This window comes from Hylaeus anthracinus, unplaced genomic scaffold (assembly GCF_026225885.1).
Source record: "Hylaeus anthracinus isolate JK02 unplaced genomic scaffold, UHH_iyHylAnth1.0_haploid 11982, whole genome shotgun sequence".
NCBI classification, from domain to species: Eukaryota; Metazoa; Arthropoda; class Insecta; order Hymenoptera; family Colletidae; genus Hylaeus; species Hylaeus anthracinus.
This window is the reverse complement of record NW_026534330.1, coordinates 9238334-9260627: the sequence shown is the minus strand read 5'-3', so window position 1 is coordinate 9260627 and position 22294 is coordinate 9238334. Positions and strand designations below refer to the sequence as shown.

Below are 22294 nucleotides of genomic sequence, written 5' to 3'. Positions count from 1 at the left end.
TGTACTGACTGACTGACTGTACATTGTGCGTTATATATCAATGGAGTTGAAACCTAATCTTATCGAGCTTTCATATATTTTATCATCCTTTCCTGTCAAGTTTCGTGTATTAAGTGTCACTGCTTGCTATTGTAATAGAATTATCTGTAGTAAGAACAAATAAATTTAATTGTTCTATTAATTATGTTATGAAGAAAAAATAAATGAAATTGATAGCCTTTTACAAAGACAAACGTAACTTTGAAAGACATATCAAGTAATTTTAGTCCGTTAATTAACATTTTACATCCACCTGATGATATTAGTAACTTCATTTTAAGGAACATATTTACCACTAGATTTGGTACTAGTAATTAATTAAATTACAATAAGAAATGAATTGCTTCAGTATTTGATGAAAATAATGGATTATTTAAGTTCACGCCAAATAATACCAAATATCGACAATTCGCATGACTAAAATTCATTCCATCAAAATAGAATTGTACTCAACAAACAGACGAGACTGAGATTACGCTCAAGGGGATCTGTCAATTCCTGAGTAACAAAATTAACGATCTTCACAAAGGAAGCATCGCATGTCGCAGTCCCCCACTATGTGTGTAACAAACGCCTACACATGAGGTCATCGTTATATTATATATCACAATAACCATGGCCGTCCATCGTTCTTGCGTCATGCTAACGAAAACAGAGTGAAAGAACGTCCCGAAACTCTCGAACAGGTTACACGATGCAAATTACCAGCTTTGGAAGTGAGTGTTAAAACGAGAGGGTCACTTTTAATTGTTTGCCTGCCAACTAATAACGGGTTTTCAAAGAAGGCCTTTAGAATTTTGTTTTTAAAAAAGCTACAACTGGTTTGGAATAAATCCAGTTTTATCATCTTAAATGAAAGCATATAGATGTACTTTGTTATCAGAAAACTACCAAGCGTCAATAAATTTAAGAAAAATACAGAATAAAAATCAATTAATGAAAAAACTTATCTACGAGCGATTATGCTATAATGTAATCAGATATCCCGATAAGAACGAAAAGCTTAAGTATACTAATTCTGTATAGGTATTACTTGTATATGCTTCGAAAAGTTCAACCATTAATATTTCTGATACGAATTTATCATTAAATACACAACACAGCACAAAAATAATTGTTTTATTATATCTGAAATCGAAAATAGTCAATTCGAACATGAAAACCCTTTTACAAGAGAATTGATAGAAATGTGAAATGATTCAATATAATATAGGAATCTTACTCTTTCAAAATGACCAGATCAGAATAAGTAAACAAAATTGGTGTTATTTATCTTAACTTATTTCCAAGTTTCATTCCGAACGGGTATTATTACAGCTAGAAATAAGAATTAAATTGTGCATCGCTTACCTTGTTCCTTCAGACTTCTTCAAACAATCTTCAAAAGAACTTCGTTAGCTACAGAAAATTAGCACGACTTCCTAAGTGAAAAAATAATTGATCGAAAATCTCATTTTCATCGCAATGAGTTTTACGACACGACAGCTATACAAAGATATCACCGATTCTGTTTGTAACAAAAATTATTAGGTATATCGTAACAATGTTTCTCATTCATTTACCTAATACAACGAAGAGAATCACAACTTACTATAATCTATACTTTTATTCACAATTAGATTACATTCAGAATTTTTCACATTATTTCTCTTACATTACCACTTGTTAAAAAATGCTGAAGCAAAGAAAAGAAATAAAGGAAGAGGAAAACATCAAGGAAATAGGAATGATAAAATAGGCTCACTATTCCACGAACCGTTCCCAGTATAAATAAAGTTTCGCGCTAATTATAAATTCAAGGAGCCGAATTGCGTCACACGAATTGGGGATAACCGACGATAAAAATAGAAAAGCGAGGCTCGTTTTCGTCGATCTATTCAATTTTAATACCAGAGAAGTTATTACCATTCTCAAACACACCATTTGCCTTAACAAGATTTAATTATATTACCTGAAGTTAAGGCACTACGAGTAGTTGATGCAACTCTAAACGAGCATTAAAAAAAAAAATAGAAAAATTCCACAGTAAAATTTTTTAAATGCGAGTACATACAAATGCGACAATATAAACAGTAAATTCTAGGAGACGCTAGTCTTGCCCCCAGACTTAACAAGAACGGGTACCCTGTTCTTCCTTGGTTCGACATCGAACCAAAATCCACCCATAGACGTCATTTGAAATCCTTTCTTGCTCAACACCATCGGTATAATAGTCTTGGAGCACGGCTTGAAAGTGCAACGAGCAAAAATATGAAACATCAAGACCTTTGTCTCCAGAAGCGCGAATCTGTTACCGATACACATCCTTGGCCCAAATCCAAAGCTCAAGAACGTCCCAGAATTGACGACCTTCTTTGGATCGTCGAAAAACCGATCAGGATTGAATTTGTTCGGCTCCTCGAAGTGTTCGGGATCGTAATGAACCCCGTAGATCGGTATCCAAATATATTCCCCTTCCTGGATAACATATGGCTTCAATCCTGGCAAAGCTGGTGCCAGCTCGAAGGGTTTTGTGCAAACTCTGTCCGATTGCACAATGACTGGATACATCCTTAACGCCTCATATACAATAGCATCGAGATATTTCATGTCATTGATCGCGTCGTAGGTCGGTTCACCCTTGCAGTTCTCCAAAACTTCGTCGATCTCTTCCTGCAGTTTCTTCTGGATCTCGGGGTTCACGCCTACCTCGTAAGCAGCGAAGCACATCAAGGTCGAGGTGCTCTCGAAACCGCCGAAGAAGAAGACAAACGCTTGGGCGGTCATGTCGTCGATAGTGAGCTCTTTCCCTGGGCCCAGTTTTCCCCTAGTTTCCATCATCAGCTGAATCATGTCTGGTCGAACGATGTTATTCTCGTCTCTGTATTTTATGGTGTCAGCCACCATTTCTTTGAAAAAGTTCGCGATCTCGGGGTTTACCATCTTTATACCAAATAGCTTCGATAGGAAAGGAGTAAGTCGTACTGCAAACAATTTCAAAGACTTCGATATGCCAGAAAAGTTCGTAGCCTCCCTGCCGTACACATAGAACTTGTTGTTTCTGTCGGCCATCGAGTCCACTTTCACACCGAAAGCACAGGTGGCGATCACGTCGTTCGTGTACCTGGTGAAAACGTCCTTGAGCTCTAAAGTTCGCTCACCCTCGGGCAACGTACACAGGATGTCCCCGTAACGATTGGCGCATTCGTTCATCAGATTGAACATTGCCTTCATCTTGCTAGACGTGAACGCAGGACTCAGCAGGGTCCTTACTTCTCTCCAGCGATCGTCACGAAGGGCGAAGAGGTTCTTGCTGAACAGAGGTTCTGCGTCGTCGGTCTGCAAGTTACGATGATTTTGGAAGTGCTCGAAGTGCTTCACTGTGATGGACTTCATCAGCTCGATGTCGCGAATAGCGATCACAGGTGTCGTCAAATCGTAGAAACCGACATACTTCGCGTCAGGTTGAACGTTGTAAATAAGCGAAATCAAATCAGCAAAAGTTATTTGTTGGAAGAAGGATTTCCAAAGGAGTGTACCCGACATGGTGAATGTTAGATGTGGGATTTCTCGGTCGCTAAAAAAAGTGTAAGTCTTTCTTAAATAATACCAAGTCACCACAACGACGATCGATGCTAGGGTCACTGTCCATGGATCCATTATGATGCTTATTTCGGAGAATCACTTGATGAATTTGTTCATCTACACACCGAAAGATGTTGATTTGGAAGATAATTGTTTCCTTGGAATATATTCGTTAGTTAAACGAATCACGTGCACTAGTTATCAACTGTAACTTTTGCGAGACAATAGTTTATTTGGAATTTATTGGTTGGTTAAATAAATCACTTGCACTGGTCGCCGACTGTAACTTTATCCGGATTCTACTTAAGATAAAATTAGGTAGAAGGTACATAAGGTATTTAAGCACCTGATAATTTTCGAGATAATGTAATCGTAAGTTAGGAAGCACGTGATTCTAAGTGGAGGTATTAATTGTTTTGTACACGTGAACGTAGCTTGTTAGCGATCATACTACATACGACGCTGTCTGTCGAGTGACTGGTTCTAGGGAGAACACTTTGTAGATTTTATATCGTGACTTGTATGTGTATGTACTCATGCGTGGAATCGTGTTCTCTTTCTCCGTGTATATTGGGCGTTAATATCAATAGTATTGGATAAAACTGAACTTTATTTCACGGCGTTAGAGGAAGCTCTTTACTCCACAAGATCTTAGTTTCGACTGACTGTAAGAAGAACGGTGATACCCTAATAGAAATCAGGGTCCTCTTTTATCTCCAGACTATTTAAATTATATGTCGCCAGAGTCCGGCTTTATAAACGAAGTATCAATTGGGATACCTTGAAATGAAACGATTCCGAGATTGCTTCATCGATACTTTTAATCTTTGTTTATTAAACTGGTTCTGAGATCGGTGATTTTTGGCAACAAATAATAAGTTCATTGTACTGATAGCGTATTGATAATCTAACAGATAGAGTTTGAATCTTATCGTAGTCATGTTGACTCCCTTGTATTTTATATGACTCTTTGCCACTGTAATTAATTGCGCGTTTCTCAGCTTATGATATGATAAGCTCGATAACATTTTTTCTTTCGCGAAAGTAGGTATCGCCTTAAAGTATATAGTAATATATAAATTCTCACGATAAATAATATGTCGCGTTGACCTTAATATAATAAGAAAATGTTATCACTAAGATAAAATGCTGGTAATTTTAGTAATAAGAACAGTTAAAATTAATTATCCCTATTGGAATGAATCTGACAATTCCTAGAGTATGTATCGGAATCAATGATCTTCGCAAGTGAACCATCACACGCAGTATGTCCCCCTCTACATGGAGTATTACGAATTCATAAGACGCCTTTTATTAACTACATTCTTAAAACGTGACATCAGCCGGCGTTCCTGTGACATACTAATGTAAACAGAGTGGGAGAAGGCCCCTAAACTCCAGAACAAGTTGCATGATGCAAATTATCAGCCAAGGAAAAATTTTCGTTTTAGACATTTGGGAATATCATAAATCCAAAGGAAATTTTTCGGTTTATAGATTACGAGATCAGGAAAAGTAAAAGAAATTAGTCTTATTTGTCTTAGTTTTTTTCCAAGTTTCATTCTAAAACGAGTATCATTAAAGCAAGAATAAAAAATTAAATTGTGAATCGCTTACCTTGTTCCAATCTCCAAAGAACTTCATTTGCAAACAAAATCAACATGACTTCTCGTCTGTAAAAAAAATGATTAGTAACTACATGTGTTTACTCGCCTAAATGTCTGAAATCTTCAACGCAGAAATATATTAACCTCTTCAGGGGCGATTTTTTTTCTGTTATTGTCAAATTTTTGTTCATTTTATTATTGACAGTAATTGTAATTATAGAAAACTAAACGTCCACATACGTGGCCAAGAGCGTGAAGAGATTAAAGATAAATTATATACATTTATAAATCAGTTTATCGAATCAATACATTCACAAGTACAAGTAGCTGTGATTCATTCGATTTCGTACAAAATAAAAATAATAAAAATATATGATATGTTCTTATTTTGTTCGCGGCACTATTTTTTCAAGCGTGAAGTGATTAAACCTCATTTGCGTAGATCAGTTTAATCGCTCAATAATCGTATAAAAATATCTTCTTATCCCCTTAATTGTTATGTAATTACCAAGTTACAAAGTTTCCTGGTTACTTAAACTCCTGTTTATCACATTACATTCACAGTCCCTAACATTATTTCTTACGTGATGCTTAAGCAAAGAAAATCAATAAGAAATCAGAATGATGAAGTCAGTTCACTATTTTCGTTAAATGTTCCAAGTATAACTTCAAGTCGCAGAAATATGAAGAGATATAAAGAGATATTATAGATAGAGTAGAGGAGTTGGATCTCCGACACTACTGCAGCTAAAAAAAGAAACTTATTTTCTGAACGATACAACGTGTAGATTATTATTGATATTTTATATATTTTTATATTTACACACATTCTCATACATATCCCAATATATTAATTTGTCATAAGTGCACAAACATCCGCAGTTTATGATGTTATAAAAATATAATAGTAAACAAAATCCCATTCAAAAATATTTAATTTATCACTTTAAATTTAATGCATTTCAATTTTTATTTTCATAAATGTACACTATAGAAATTATTAAAGATAACACCATTACTCTTACAGCAAAAATTAAATAATATAAAAATAATCAATCATTTATATATATTAATAATAAGTGATTATTGTTTATACTTTTAATAATTGCATGTATATTTTACATTCACATTAATAAAAACGCAGAGGCAGATAGGGTACTGAGTATTTTTTTCTCTTTTTAACAGTGGGACTTCACTTATCGGACTACTCTATCTATAACATCTCTACCAATCGCTCAACAGACGACCGAAGTTCTACCAGTTTGCATCTATTCACACGTGGATTTGAAACGTGAGTACACGTAAATACAACAGTATAAACTAAACATTTCTAAAAGGCGACTCGGCTGCCGCCCCCCGAATTAACAAGAACGGAAACCCTGTTCTTTCTTGGCTCGACATCGAACCAAAATCCATTCTGAGACGTCATCTGGAATCCTTTCTTATTCAACACCATTGGTATAACAGTCTTGGAGCACGGATTCAAGGTACAACGAGCGAATACTTGGAACAGTAGAACCTTCGTCTCCAGAAGGGCGAACCTGTTACCGATACACATCCTCGGACCAATTCCAAAGCTCAAGAAGCTGCCAGAATTGACGACCTTCTTCGGATCGTCGAGAAACCGATCAGGATTGAACTTCTTCGGCTCCTCGAAGTGTTCGGGATCGTAATGAACACCGTAGATCGGCATCCAAATAAAATCGCCTTCCTGCACAACGTGTGGCTTCAATCCTGGCAAAGCTGGTGGCAGCTCGAAGGCTTTTGTGCAGACTCTGTCAGCAGCGACGACGACTGGATACATTCTCAGGGCCTCGTAAATGATAGCATCGAGATATTTCATGTCATTGATCGCGTCGTACGTCGGTTCACCCTTGCAGTTCTCCAAAACTTCGTCGATCTCTTCCTGCAGTTTCTTTTGGATCTCAGGGTTCACCCCTATCTCGTAAGCAGCGAAGCACATCAAGGTCGAGGTGCTCTCGAAACCGCCGAAGAAGAAGATGAACGCTTGGGCGGTCATGTCCTCGATAGTGAGCTCTTTCCCTGGGCCCACTTTTCCTCTAGTTTCCATCATCAGCTGAATCATGTCTGGTCGAACGACGTTATTCTCGTCCCTGTATTTTATGGTGTCAGCCACCATTTCTTTGAAGAAGTTCGCGATCTTGCTGGACACAAGCCTTATACCAAATAGCTTCGCTATGAAAGGCGCACTTCGTACGACGAAGAATTTTATCGACTGAATCCTACCGAAGCTCGTGGACTCCCTACCGTACACGTAGAACGTGTTGTTCCTGTCTGCCATCGAGTCCACTTCTACCCCGAAAGCACAAGTACCGATCACGTCGTTGGTGTACCTGGTGAAAACGTCCTTGAGTTCTAGTGTACGCTTGCCCTCGGGTAACGTGCCTAGGAAATTCCCGTAACGATCAGCGCATTCGATCATCAGATGGAACATTGCCTTCATCTTGCTGGAGGTGAACGCTGGACTTAGCATGGTTCTCACTTCTTTCCAGCGTTCACCACGAAGGGTGAAGAGGTTCTTGCTGAACAGGGGATCCGCGTTGTCTTTCTGGAGGGCTCGATGGTCTTGGAAGTGCTCGAAGTGCTTCACCGTGATGGATTTTAACAGCTCGATATCGCGAATAGTGATCACAGGTGTCAGGAAATCGTAGAAACCGACATATTTCGCGGTAGGATGAAGGTCGTAGACTTCCAGGATTGCTTCAGCGAAAGGTATGCGTTGAAAGACGGCTTTCCAAAGACTTCCAAGCAATGGAAGTGGTCTCAGGTACGGGATTCCCCGATCACTGAAGAAACTGTAGCTCCTTTTAATGTAGTACCATGTAACTACAACCACGCCCAACGTTAAAGCCACTGTCCACGGATCCATTATGGGATTTGTTTCGAAGATTCACTGAAGAATTTGTTCATGCACACACATGAGGGACACTGGTTTGGTAGATATTTGTATCTTTTTAATTGTTTCTATGGTTTATTCGTTTTGAATTAATTTCTTTGAATTACTCGCACTGTGTCGCTTACTAGTAATTTAAGAGGAACTTTTAAAATTAGTCACAGGTTGTTGTTATGCACTTGTGCGTGCAACCTATTAGCAACCTACTGAGTCGTTGTCCGTCGAGCGACTGTCGGCAGTGCAAGCGCTTTACAGGAGTTTTATATCATGACGCGTACACCTACACATCTGTAAAGATGCGTTTTCTTGCTCCATGTATATATTGCGCTGGTTAAATCAATCTAGTTTTTATCTGATCTTATCTAGCTTCATGTACTCTGGTTGACTTTATTAATGTCGAATGTTATATTTTGCTTTACTGTCAGTGTCATAAGATGACACACTTGATAACATTTCCTCTTCCTTGGAGTCACGTGTCGCTTCGAAAAATAATACAGTAGAGACTCCCGTATCCGTACCCCTATTATCCGAATACCCTAATATACGAACGTTCTGTTATCCGTATGTTCTATTAACCCTACAACGTTTCGTAGCGATGTTTACACACAATGTAAGTATTTAAACGTAATAAATACTTTTGTTCGGCCGGTTAAATGTAATCGTATCAATTCAGTCTGAAGCAGAGAACAGTATCGTAATAGCAAGTAAGCGAAAACGTGTGGTTTTAATTATTGAAAAGAAATATAAAATAATTGAAGATCTTGAAAAATTTCTGAGCAGTGAAATCAATGATCTCCACTGGAGAAGAACTGTATCTCCCATATCCCTTTCTACATGACGTATTGCGTACGCACCTGATGCAAGGCCGTGATTATTCTCCGTTGTAACCGTGATCGAACGTGGCATCAACCAGCCTTCTTGTACCGTGCTAACGGGAACAAGGTGGGAGAAGGTCTTTAAACCCCAGAACAGGTTGCATGATGCAAGTTATCAGCCAAGGCAGAAACCAATGAAACGGGAAGATCCCGTTTAACTGCTTCACTGCCAGACTAATAACGGCTTCTCCAAAAGGTCCTTTGGAATTTTACTTTTCTTTAAATCACAACTGGTTTGTTTCTTATCTTGTTACTGAAAAACTAAATCGCAAGTGTGAATAAATTTAGTTCTGTGCGATTTTGCTTAAAATCTAATCAATCTTCAGATGAGAATCTAAAACTTAAATTTATTTACTATTTATCGGCATCTCTTATAGTTGCTGTTAAAAGTCCGACTACTAATTTTTCTACTAACAATTGACCCGTTTACTGCACAAATCGATTAACACCGCTTTCTGAAAAATCTTAAATGTAAGTGTCAAACCACTTCGTATAGTCAACTTTTTGTTTTATGGAATTAATCGATTTGTGCAACGAACGACTCAATTTATCATTAAATTCACTACATAGCCAAGATCTCAATCTTTTATTATTCCTTAAAAAATTACAAATATAATATTATCTTATCAGATCCTTATAAATACAAAATGAGTCAATCGAGGAACACCTACAAACTTCATACTTCATCCTACCTAATCAGTTTCAAGCTACTTAATTAGAAAAGGCTCCTCAAAAGAATTTTGTTATCTCGAAGATATCAAGGAGACCATCAGTTGGATTTCCATTCAAGCAACTACCGAGGTAAATGGATTATTTCTCGGTCGAACCTGCAGCCAAAATCCTTTTTCAGCCTTCAAGAACGCTCCTGCTTTCCCCAACTTCATAGGTATCTGTGTTTCGCTACAAACGTCCAGCTTGCAACGGGCGAGGATATGAAACAAGCCAACTTTGGCTTCCACAAGAGCGAATCGATAACCGATACAAATTCTCGGCCCCATCCCAAAAGGCAGATACGCTCCAGAATGAAGAATATTGCCCTGTCTATCCAAAAATCGACTAGGATCGAATTTCTCCGGCTGATCGAAGTACTTAGGATCTCTCTGAATCGCGTAAATCGGTAACCAAAGATACGAACCCTCTTTCATGAGAAAAGGCTTCGTCCCTGGCGTGGCTGGAGGTAATTCGATCTCTTTAACGCACTGTCTGTCAGTGATGGGTATAACCGGATACAACCTCAGCGCTTCGTTAACCACAGCATCCAGATATTTCATCCCATTAACCATTTCATAAGTGACTTCTCCATTAGAATCACACATCACCTGGTCTATTTCCCTCTGTAATCTCTCTTGAATCCCACGATTCACTGCTAACTCGTGAACAGCGAAACACAACAAGCTCGAAGTCGTCTCGAAACCACCAAAGAAGAAAGCGAAAGCTTGAGAGGTCATGTCTTCTATCGTCAACTCCTTGCCAGGACCCAGTTTTCCCCTAGTCTCCATCATCAATTGAATCAAATCAGGCCTAAAGATACCTGTCTCGTCTCGAGCAGCGATATTCGCTGACACGACACTTTCGAAGAACTCCAACACCTCTTTCCTTATGAACCGTATACCCAGCCGCTTAGCTAGCCTTGGGAAGACATACAGCATAACGATCTTATGAATTCCGATGCTGTGAATATCCAAAGCCTCCCTGCCATACGCATAGAACTTGTTCTCGCGATCGATCATGGAGTCCACGTTGATGCCGAAAGCGCAGCTGGCGAACACGTCGTTGGTGTACCTGGTGAAGACGTCCTTCATCTCGATCGTCCTTTGGTCAGCCGGTAGGCTAGCGAGAAACTGTCCAATGTTTGTGGCACACTCGGACATGAGGACAAACATAGCCTTCAACTTGCTAGAAGTGAAGGCAGGGGTCAGAAGTGACCTGACTTCCTTCCACCTGTCGCCTCGAAGTAATAATAGATTGCTGCTGAAGAAGGGGTCGGGTTCTCCACTCGTGAAGGTCCGATGATCGGGGAAATGATCGAAATTCTTGATGGCCACCGATTTGATAAGCTCTGGATCCCGAAGCATGACGACTGGCGCCATCCGATGATAAAAACCGACGTATCTTGCCTCGGCTGCCATGTCGTAGATGTCTTGGACCATCGTTGCGAATGGTTTGAGGTGGAGCATGGCCGACCAAGAGCTGCCCAGTAGAGGGATTGATTGTTTGTAGGGCAAGCCGTGTTTCTCGAAAGGGTTCTGCTCTTTGGTGAAGTAATAATAGAGGCCCAGAATTGTAACAGCGACGGCTAGTATTATTGGCAGACCCATGATGGGACTTCTTTGGATGATGTTGTTGTTGATGTGGGTTGGTTTTTCTCCTTGTTTAGAGACCGGTGTGCCACTACTGCAATACTCTTCCAGCACTTTAATCACTATACGAGGCGGAGGAATCAGAAAACAAACTGCTGGATATATCAAGTCACGCGAGCTCGCATGCTATTACGTAACACGATACGAAGTCCTCTCCTCGGTACATGATAATAATTTCGACGTTGATGTCACGTCGAGTTTAGATCATAATTTATTTTAAATTATTTTGAAACCTATTAATTTTTCACGATAATTAATTGTACACATCTGTGATTTATAATTATTTTTTTATTTTTTGTGGCAATTAGTTGTATAAATTTTGCAAAATTTTCATAAATATTCATATCGTAATTTTGCATAAATATTCGATATTGTGACTTACAAAATATTCCATCACTGCCAATGCACTATACTCACAATCAATGTGACACGTGTGACATAACAAATGTCAAACAATGACGAATTGCTTGATTGATTCTCTGTAGACGGCTTATTCACTGATCCAAAAGTGAGGACAAACAATGGAACGCAAAACCGGTTCTTTGTTAAGGTAAAATGTTTCCTGCCACGAAGGGTTTATGTAGCAGCTCACAGACACGGTTGCGTAACTTCAACAACGCAATTGTATTTAAAAATTGCACTATTCACCTCGTTTCTTTATCTGTTGTACAATCTCAAATAATTTTCCCATCTCTAACAAAAACAATACCATTAGCATAGGAATTTAACGTGTTCTATCGTTCAGAAAATACATATTTCAAAACTGCAACATTACGAAAAATCGGGAACAAATAATTACTTCGTTTCGGTAATTAAACGCGAATTCAATTGAAGCGATTTATTTTCTTCAACATAGTTCCTGAACATTTTCAGAAACACGTTCAATACTTGTTGAAAATATTTATTCGTTTAGATTGGTGTAATATTCATCTCCTTTTGCAATTTAAAAAATTTTTATCTGAAGTTTCGATTTTTTTCTCTATATTCAAAATTCTTGACCACTTCGATCTAATGATGTATTAAACGACTTAATTATATTGAAATAAATCATGACAATAATTGAAACAAATTGAAACGGTTATAAATGGGCTCTACGGCAACTCCTAAACTGAAATTTTGCGATGTGACGTTGCAAGGAATTACGGAATTAAGATTCAACCGACACAGTTTCAAACTTATTTTACGTACAATAGAATTTACATTCATTTCAGCGCAAGCCCGTGTACAAATTCGGAATTCCATGGATTACGGGCCCATGCAGTTTCCCGTACAATTTATTTAAACGAAACGAAATCGTACGAACCTAAGACATGGTGTGACTAATTAAAATATTTGCATGAAATTTCAACACGTGATGCGTAGGAACTGAAATTTAAACAAATTTTTTGTACTGCGTTGCTTATAAAATATTTTTATTCTCGGTTATAATAAACGTATCAGCAAAAGTTATAAATTTAAAAAATTAAGGAGCCCAATTGTTTGTCAATTCTACAATAACAATTTAAAATTACACTTGTAATTTATAATTTCATACGTGTAATTTATAAAATTATAATCTGTATTTATAAACAGTGTTACACGTTTATTTTTTAAATTAATAAATTTTAATTTTAATTTATCTTAAAATAAAAAACATACAATGTCATTTAATGAGATAAGCGTAGATATAGCTTGCAAATCCATTACTGCACTTGTAAAAAAATGAAAACCAAGGGGAGATAAATTTACGATTTAACCCAGATCTTATTATTCCATTGAACTTGTCCTCTTATCATACTTTTCTGTCTCCATTGAAATAGTAAGGTCGAATCATTTTAATCACATGGCACACCTTGTGCAAAAACCGTGACTAATTATCTTCCCGGTCTATAAATAGTGAAATTATTAATCGTGTCGACGTCAATGATTATCCGGTTAATTTCTACCTAGTATTTGGCGGATGTTTTACTGCGACACTCAAAAAAGTCTGTTACGATTTCCAGCTTGATGCAAAATAGTCAGGGAATGAATAAAATGAATAAAATTATATAGAATCAAACAAATACGAAATTATTAAAAACTAGAAGGTTTTACAAAATGGACTTCAGGATTTTATTTTTTTAAAACAAAACAAAATATACCTCTTACGTTTCATTGTAATCGTGTGTACTTTCGTTATAAATAAAATATTGGAAAGATACTGTTAAATATAAATCTAATCAAAGCATAGCGAACCTACACATATCCATACATGCAAAATATTTACAAGAATATTAGTGAATGACGTTCTAATTAAACAATCAATTTGGATAAGTAATTCCCGCGTTCAAGTGCCTCGGAACAATCAAGTCACTTGTAAGCGGCGAAGATAACAATTTCTATTTCGAACGGAGACCGAGACTTGCGTTGATTGTTCACCAAGGACAATAAATGGGATGAAGCAAGAGCAGAAAATTTTAGATTACGTGACCTGTTACTTGATTGAATCAAAGAAAAGTGAAATTGTAATCTCTAGTCGAAATGTTATAATTTACATTTCAATTTGTACCTTACGTATTTATTAAATAACTTCACGAAATAAGTTATAATTATTCTGAAAATATAATCCATTAAAATTCATAAAATGAAACACTTTCCTAATTTCGAAATAGTAAACATTTGTGATTGGTAATTAGACACCACGTCGGGGACACAGAAGGTTCGTAATTTAATATATAATAATAAAATGACGATTACATATTTCTACTTAAACTACAATTATTAATTATTGAATATAAAGTTAAATATAATATATATTTAGGTTATGCAATATATATATGAATTCATTCTAATCGAGATCAAGTCGAGAAGTTAGAAGGTTGGTACTTCAGCAAAATGACGCGTAAATATTTCTACTTAAACTACAGTTACAAATGATCGAATATAAAGGGACAGAATTAATTCCTACACCTAAATATTTCATTAACATAGATTTATTTAAGTGTAACGTATCTTCACACGGTGGCCTAAGGCTTTTGCGTAGTACTGTATATCTAAGGACTTTGTATATTCATTAGAAATCTAATGATGGCATATGTGTGCTATATTTTTGTCCAATTACGTCGCACACTTCCATTGCACCCGAAATTAAACTCACCTTCGACGACAATTTTTATTTCACCGCGACATAGTTATCGAAATGTTCAACGCTGAGACAAACAGAATCCTCTGGAAATATAATACCGCAACACTGAGAAGTTTGAACCAAGGGAACGGTCGGAACCGTAAACAGCATATTCTAAACACAACGCATAATCCCGACCGGATTGATTTAGGCACGTATCCGAAGGTGGACAGCGACTGATTTCCAACGGGCACACACGAGCCGGCTGAACGCGGGATAATGGAGCGCGTAGTCAGATTACGAAGTTGCCTTTACAGTCCATGTGAAACACGTTGGCCGGTTACAACGGAAACCTGGCCTTTGATACGCTTCGACATACGAAATGTAAAATATAATAGAAAGGTACACGAGATGATTATTCTAACGTAAAATAGTAATCGTGATACGACGCCGACGTGCAGAGGAATTATTCTCTTCCAAAATAACGGGCTAGGAATTAAAAAGAAACGTTGTAAAAGGTTTGTTGCCATTTCAGATACGTTATTTAACTTATTTTCTAGTATCATTCTAAAACGTGTTTAATTAACATAAAACCTATCGCTCAAATGATCGATTTCAAACTTCTATGCACAGTTTCTTTCATAGAAGATTGTGGAGAAATGTGTGAGAATGTACATGAATCTAAGAATATAAATAGTATCATCAATAAAATACACGCTACGCAGTTTGGATGACACGACATATTTTATGTAGATAAGATACAGTATCTCACATCCAAAGTAAATATTTTCCTCTCGTGGCGAATCTTCATATCGTTACAAACAACGGAAATACTTTAGGTACCTAAGTGACACCCTATAGATGCATACTTTTCGTTTAAATTCAATACTCTAGGAAATTATATTCCATTAGTTTTTCCATATGTTTATAATAAAAAGAAAAAAGAATGAACTGTTGAAACGTTTTGCAAAATTGTTTCATGTATTATTCAATCTACTGCCACGTGAAATATTTGTGCATTCAATTGAGAAGATGACTCTAAGGTCGTAATAGAATCAGATACAAATGAAGTGTCGGTAAATCTAATGTTTACACATGGTTTCACATTCCAGGAATTTCATTTGCATACAAAATTGGCGTTACGTCTCGACTGCAAAATAGTAGCTGCTATATATGAGTACTGGATGATTATGCAGAATCTTCACCACAGACATTTATTAAACAACCTTTACATTCATTTATCTAGTTACATTCATTCAGTTTACCGAACAGATACATTAATACAACTAGTAATGAACGTTACTTATAATCATTTTTTTAATTCATACAAAGCTAAACTACATAAATATTTTTATATTTCTTTTTGTTAAGATTTTTTTGTTAATTGCTCGATCAACGTTTAACGATATCAATAACTCAAAACTGGTCAAAGAAAAGAGAACCACAAAGTAAATTGCTCAATGTAATTGTTAATCGCAAATTCGTACCGAAGCAACGATATAAATTGTAATGCTTAGCTGGCGGTGTAGCTATCACCCATAGAATTAACATACAGGGTGTCCCAAAAGTCGGGGAGCGAAGGCTACGCGCTGGCGGCCGCACTTGTACGCGACAAGTGACTCGACGTGCATCGAAGGACATTGACGCTGCCACCTAGCGCGTAGCCTTCGCTACCGCGGCCGATCGAACGGTCTACGCGCGCTCTGATTGGTCGGGGTTTTCTCTTAATATCTCCTTAACGAAGCCCCATCCGACATTTTTGCAAAGGAAATTGTTGTTCAGAATCGTCTCAGCTACCCCCCATTTCCGGCTCCTCCCCGACTTTTGGGACACCCTGTATACGGGAACGGCCGGGTTCCTCAGCTCGACGTCGAACCAAAATCCATCCACGGGCTTCATTTGGAAACCTTTCTTGCTCAACGTCATCGGTACGGTGGTCCTGGCGCATGGCTTCAAGGTGTAACGAGCAAACATATGGAACAGGAAGACCTTTGTCTCCAGAAGCGCGAATCTGTTACCGATACACATCCTCGGCCCAATTCCGAAGCCCAAGAACGCACCAGAGTTGACGAGTTTCATCCATAAACCGATCGGGATTGAATTTTTCTGGCTCCTCGAAATGGTTGGGATCGTAATGAAAACCGTAGATCGGTACCCAAATATAATCATTCTATCGATGAAAAAAGAAACATGGGATTGGTCGTACGTCAGGAACTTAATGTGCATTCAGTTGCAGAGAAACGAGGTTTCGGTCTGGAAGTTCGCGTCAAGCTTGCAGAGCTCTCCTAGAAAAGGAAAAGGATGGGAGAGGGATAGAGAAAAGCGAAGAAAACAGGGAAAACGAGAGAGGGCTGGCGGAACAAAATTCATTTGGCCAAATTAAACAGAGTTTAGCAATTTACGCTTAATCCATTTGTCGAGGATCCGGGCGTCCGTCAGTCCGTCCGTCTGCTTCATCCCTCTCTTTGCAGCCGTGCTCTTAACACGGCTGCCACTATGCACCGTTTCCTTGCTGGCCCTTCCATGGCCCTTTCACCTGACCGCTGTCGATACTAACCCTTCCGTCTGCATCGTTCACCGCCGACACTTTCAGACAGTGTCTTGCGAATTTCTCGAAAACACCATGCGTTAATGAACTGCAACTCTCCAATGATTGGGGTAACTTGGGGTGCTTAAGTTATCATTATTTCTTGGAGTTTACTCTTTTTGCGTTGAAACTTTTACTCCTGATATTGAAAGTCCCATATTTTATATGGATATTCCTCATATTATTATTAGTTTTTGTCATAATTACGTTATATCACTGTTTATCATTTAAGGGGGAAACTTGGTTTAGAAAATCAAAATTTTCGATTTTTTTTTTTTTTTGCATAAATCAATAGTAGTATTCATAAATATAGTTAATCAATTTTCAGAAGCATTGCTTTTGCAAGGCGATGTGAGATGCTTTACGTGCTCTAGTGGAATTTTTTTCCTGCTTGTTACTATTTCCCCTAAAATATGATCTTACCACTTTCATAATACCTTCAAAGATGAATTTAAAAAAAAAAAAAAAGGAAAGACAGCAAACCACATTTTTACCACTTACTCTGATCATAATTCACAAGTCGTTTCAAACGAAGAGAATTAACTTGAATGGAATTTTCGAAAGGCAATATTAGCTTCCCTCGTGTTGAAAGCAATACAGTTGCAAACTCAGGTGTAAATATTTCGAAGAAAGGATTTTGGAAAGATGTAAATAAATTATTTAAAAAGCTCAGAGAAAAGGATCTCGACTTCCGAGGAAATGAAAAACTGTCTCCCGCAAATAAAAAGGAAAGTAAGGACGATATATCTTTACGCGCGTCCTGCCCGTAGATTTATTGCGGTCCAGGCACTCGAGAAATTAGGCCGACGTGGTCCCTGGGTGAGCCTTTCAAGCTGTTTAGTCAGCGCTTAATTTTCTATCGCTATACATTCCATTCTCCGTGACCGATTCAATTTTTGTATTTTTTTACAAGAATGTAAACAACTTTCAAACTCGTATACATTTACATATTTTTTATCCAAACTTTCAAAGCTCTTTTAGATAATCTTAGATGACCTTGTTTACTTTATGTAACATATATGTTGTGCGATATAAAAGAGAATGCTTTTGAAATAAAATGTCATGTCATTTTTGGAGTTGCTTTGTTCCACAGTTTTTACGGATACATAAAACACTTTTGGATAAATCCGATTTTCCTGAAATGTAATCTACTTAAGGTAATAGCCTTTAACAATAACAGTAACGTTCAAATTGCGCGTATTGTCCAATAGCTTGCAATAATTAAATATGCACATTTAAATTTCAGTTTTCAATAGCGAAGCTTCGGGCGTGACAACTTTATACCACATTTTCAATTCATTTTCCGGGGAAAATGCATTCACTCAAATTTGATTTCCTCGAAACCAAAGCTTCATGCATACGAATTTCGTATCTTTAAAATTCTATGAAGTGCATGTGAAGGTACACATTTCACGTTCGTCCTTAATTTCTGCCATTCCTGTGAGGACACTATACGTCTGAATAGGCGCACCATTTTTCCTTAACAATAAATATTGCGTGATGAAATATTCTTCAGTGAATATCGTATAGAATTTTACAATGTCGCACATACATTTCTGAATGAATACAATTGAACAAATATGATTTTAAATAATAACAAACAAATTAAAAACTTGCATTAAAATCTGAAAGTGTCAACTTTCTGTTTTATTCATTACCCACTGTTATTTATTAATAAATAATTTTCTAATAACCTGCCAGCCTTTCACCTCTTCCACGAACAAAATTTCCAGAATTGCTCAGCTTTAGAAATACACGTGTATCAAAATACCGTCGACAATCCACAAAAGAGAAAAAGAAAATGGCAGACGAAAACCGAGAGGTTTTCCGGTCCCAGTTCGTTCCATAAAACACATTTCAGCCTTTTCCACTCGTACCTCCACGAATCGAGTCTTTTAGCTACTGGTTTACATCGCACGAGCTGGTTGCTATCTTATTATCACGGAATTGTTTCCAACCCTCCCGTTTCCCTCTTTATTTCGCCCCTCCGTCTCTTTCCCACCCCTTGTCACGGAATCCCGTGGCGAGGTTCTCCGTCCTTCTCGGCCTCTCTGTTTAGAAGGATGCTGGAAGCAAGCAGCAGCGAAGCCAACTTAAGTGTATTGGCAGTTGTGTCCACCTTTTATTTTCATCCAATCGGGTGAGGACCTTTAGCATCACTCCGTTGGAAACCGTAGAGTGCTTCGAACCGGATGCTCCTGGTTTCGGGGACTCCAGAGACTGCTGAAGCCGAACTCTTCAATGCATGGATCTCGCTCATTTTAAAGCAGCACTCGTGCTCCGAGTTCCCAGAGAATTCTCCACCTCGATCGATGCTCCAAGAGAGAAATGCTTAACAGTATAGTTTGTGTCGTCGTTTGTTTTTTTCTTTCTTTATTACATTTTCTCTCTTGGTTTTCTTGTTGACACATTTGAGATGTGCCAATTAGAGATTCGAGAGAGTCAAGGGTTCAGCGATGGTTGGTCGAACCTCTACAGAGAGTGTATTAAGAAATATCCTTTTCTTGTGTAATATAATATATCAGAAATTCATAACAAACATTTCTTAGAGAAATGTTTTGGAAAGGAAATTTTGGAAAGTAATTTTTTGAAACAATTCTATTATAAGTTACTACAAAATAAGTATAAAAATTGTGTTTCTGTAATAGTAATTCCTGCTCCCTAGTACATGTACAATTTCAATTTTAATAAAATATACTTTTATAGACGTTTGTACAATTCTCAAGCTTAAAAAAAGGAATAATTACAAGAAGCTGTTGCAACTATAAAAATAGAAATATACTCGATTCACAACCTCGACAGAAAATCGATACTTTGAAACTTTTAATTGGTGTTGTTTCACTAACGAACAACCATAGTTCCTGATGGTGCATTATTCTTCTAAACATTCGACTATCGGCGTATATATTGTGCTTTTACGTATTTATTTATATATTTTTTAACAGAGTCAAAAATTAATTTAGATGAAAGAATAGAAAGGGCAACTCTGTATAACAATTTATTTGCAACATTTATTCGATGCTTCTGGTTATTTGATCAATGTGAAACGGTAAATCGACTAGACCTATAATTTAGATTGCATAATTACAATAATCATTTTAACAGTCATACACCCATTAGCATTCTGTCAGTATACGTCCATCACAACTTCCCTACATTGTCTAAATTCGATTGAAATTGAAAAGGACAAGTACACTATTCGTACTGATCAGGTAAAGCCACACTGCACAGTCTGGTCTGACAAAGTATGGTCATATACTACTTTCCTGACTAATTGTAAGCGTTCTACTGTACTGCCTGTCTGACTATATACGGGCCTTTACTACTTGTCTAAACATTTTATTTGTATCAGTTAATAATACAACAAAAAATATACGTAGACTTTGAATAATATAAAGAAACATTTCTCTACTAATAAGGCTGTGTCTTTTTAGCATATTTAATCCTACTTTGCAATTTTTCATTATTCAAACCTCATATTTTCCATCTGTAATTAATGTTATTTTTTTATTGTGACCACTACTCTCCTAAAAAATAGCACGACATTGAAAAAGCGTATCAATTACCAAAATCACCGATGGTCCAATAAAACGCAACACCATTGATTGGAATCGATGTTCCAGTATTTTCCAGTCGATCAGCTCCAGCGTGGAAATAGTACTTCGGTTACGAAACGCACCGGCGCGAGGTGCGCGGCGGCGCCGCGGTGGCTTCCTGTTACACCAGAACGCGCGCCATTACAGAACGACAGGTTGCGATTCACACGTGACACAAATTGTTAATAGAACGTCATAAAAGCACCATGAATTTCGACGAAGTCACGGCGATAATAGGTAGCCGTACTGGCTGCCGAGGACCAGGTGTCGTTTTACAGACGCGAATGCTCGGCCGCGAATTGTACCTGTCCAACGATGAAAAATATATTTCAACGCGGTGAAACATGCGTGAACCGTGTCCACTAATTCGAAGTATCAATGGAAACGAGAGTAGCGTCAGTGATAACAAAGTGGAGTATTTGTATAGGCGGTATCGAGTTCAAAAGTCTATCGCGAATAACGATGAGCCCGACAAGTACAAATGCAACAGGGAACAGGAAGGATAATTAAACGATTCCGAATGAAATGTTAGACTGCTGTGCAAATTTCATTAGCTACACCAACTGCTCACTTTTCAAACGCATATGGAGCTTAAAATTATGTCGTGTGTTTAGTATATATTATACACGTTGTAGTTTATTGCTTGAAGGGGATTTTAATGTGTTTATACATATTAATTTAGAACAGGTTTTTTCAATCGGTTATTTAAGTAATACAATTGTAACTATTTTATGCGACCATAAAAATTCCAGTACTATATTCTCCAAATTCAAGATTATTTTTGAATTAATTTACAATTATGGCTGCAGCTATTATTCATGTGTAATGCAATCAAACAAAATTTCATTTATATTGGAGAAAAACAGTACAAATTACAGAGAAATCACACTGTGAATTTTATATTAATAATTCTCCAGATGAAATTTTTCAATACATTCCGAGACTCTAAATAAAAGAGGTTTGGATATACATTCAGAGGTTTGTATGTAGATTCTTAAAAGGTGCTATCCATTAATTCTGAATTAATAAAATCAAATTTTCCTAGGAATAAGACGATCTTCAACTCGTAAAATTGTTGTATCGTGGAACTGTCGTTCGTGGGGAATAATATACACCTCGTCCGCCATAATATCCACGATGGAGCCCATATTCCTGAGCTTTACTGTCCATTTGCGCAAGGATATACTTAAATCGCCATCGCGTGATCGAGAACGTGTTCTCATGGCTAAGAAAATATGCAGATACACGCGCACACGCAGACGAGTGTTCCTTTCAGGGAACCCTCGTCCTAGTACAACCATATTCCATTAGTTTTATGTGTAGCCCGTACGCGTTCATGCGTTACCACTGAAAAAAAAACCGGAAAGATTGAGGTAGCCTCGTGCTAATTGCGCGAGAGCTCAAGGCTCGCATTGTCGCTTAATTATTTCCCGATAAATCGACTGCTCGTGCCATTGTTTCCGAATATCCTTCCATTCGAATGACGTCCAGCTCGGTGAAATTCTTGTCTTTTGGAAAAATTGCACAACAAATTATTTGGTGCACGTTACATATTAGTCATACTGTATTTCATTTCCTTTCTTTATATCTATTTGTTTTTCCCTGAGAATGTGTCGCTGTTTGATTATATATTTGTTGGTTCTGTGGTAAAGAGAAGTCTCGTGAAAATG

General features: G+C 37.4%; 2 protein-coding genes across 2 annotated transcripts; both read right to left on the bottom strand.

The window, feature by feature from the left end:
* Positions 1 to 1630: 1630 nt before the first annotated feature.
* Positions 1631 to 6329, bottom strand: LOC128886194 (cytochrome P450 9e2-like). Its single transcript, XM_054140848.1, has 2 exons — positions 5221 to 6329; positions 1631 to 3595 (listed from the first exon to the last, which is right to left on the bottom strand). The coding sequence occupies exon 2, from the start codon at positions 3562 to 3564 to the stop codon at positions 2119 to 2121; it is 1446 nt and encodes a 481-aa protein (XP_053996823.1). The 5' UTR covers positions 3565 to 3595; positions 5221 to 6329; the 3' UTR covers positions 1631 to 2118.
* Positions 6330 to 6399: 70 nt separating this feature from the next.
* Positions 6400 to 11355, bottom strand: LOC128886278 (uncharacterized). The gene is made up of 2 exons (XM_054140987.1): positions 9797 to 11355; positions 6400 to 8112 (listed from the first exon to the last, which is right to left on the bottom strand). Exons 1-2 carry the CDS (start codon positions 11315 to 11317, stop codon positions 6541 to 6543), a joined length of 3093 nt encoding a protein of 1030 aa, XP_053996962.1. The 5' UTR covers positions 11318 to 11355; the 3' UTR covers positions 6400 to 6540.
* Between the last annotated feature and the right edge of the window lie 10939 nt (positions 11356 to 22294).

Coding starts and splice junctions, on each gene's coding strand:
- LOC128886278 (XM_054140987.1), bottom strand. CDS start 11,317: ATGGGTCTGCCAATAATACTAGCCGTCGCTGTTACAATTCTGGGCCTC. Junction 8,113..9,796: donor GAAATAATCCATTTACCTCG/GTAGTTGCTTGA, acceptor TGAATCTTCGAA/ACAAATCCCATAATGGATCC.
- LOC128886194 (XM_054140848.1), bottom strand. CDS start 3,564: ATGTCGGGTACACTCCTTTGGAAATCCTTCTTCCAACAAATAACTTTT.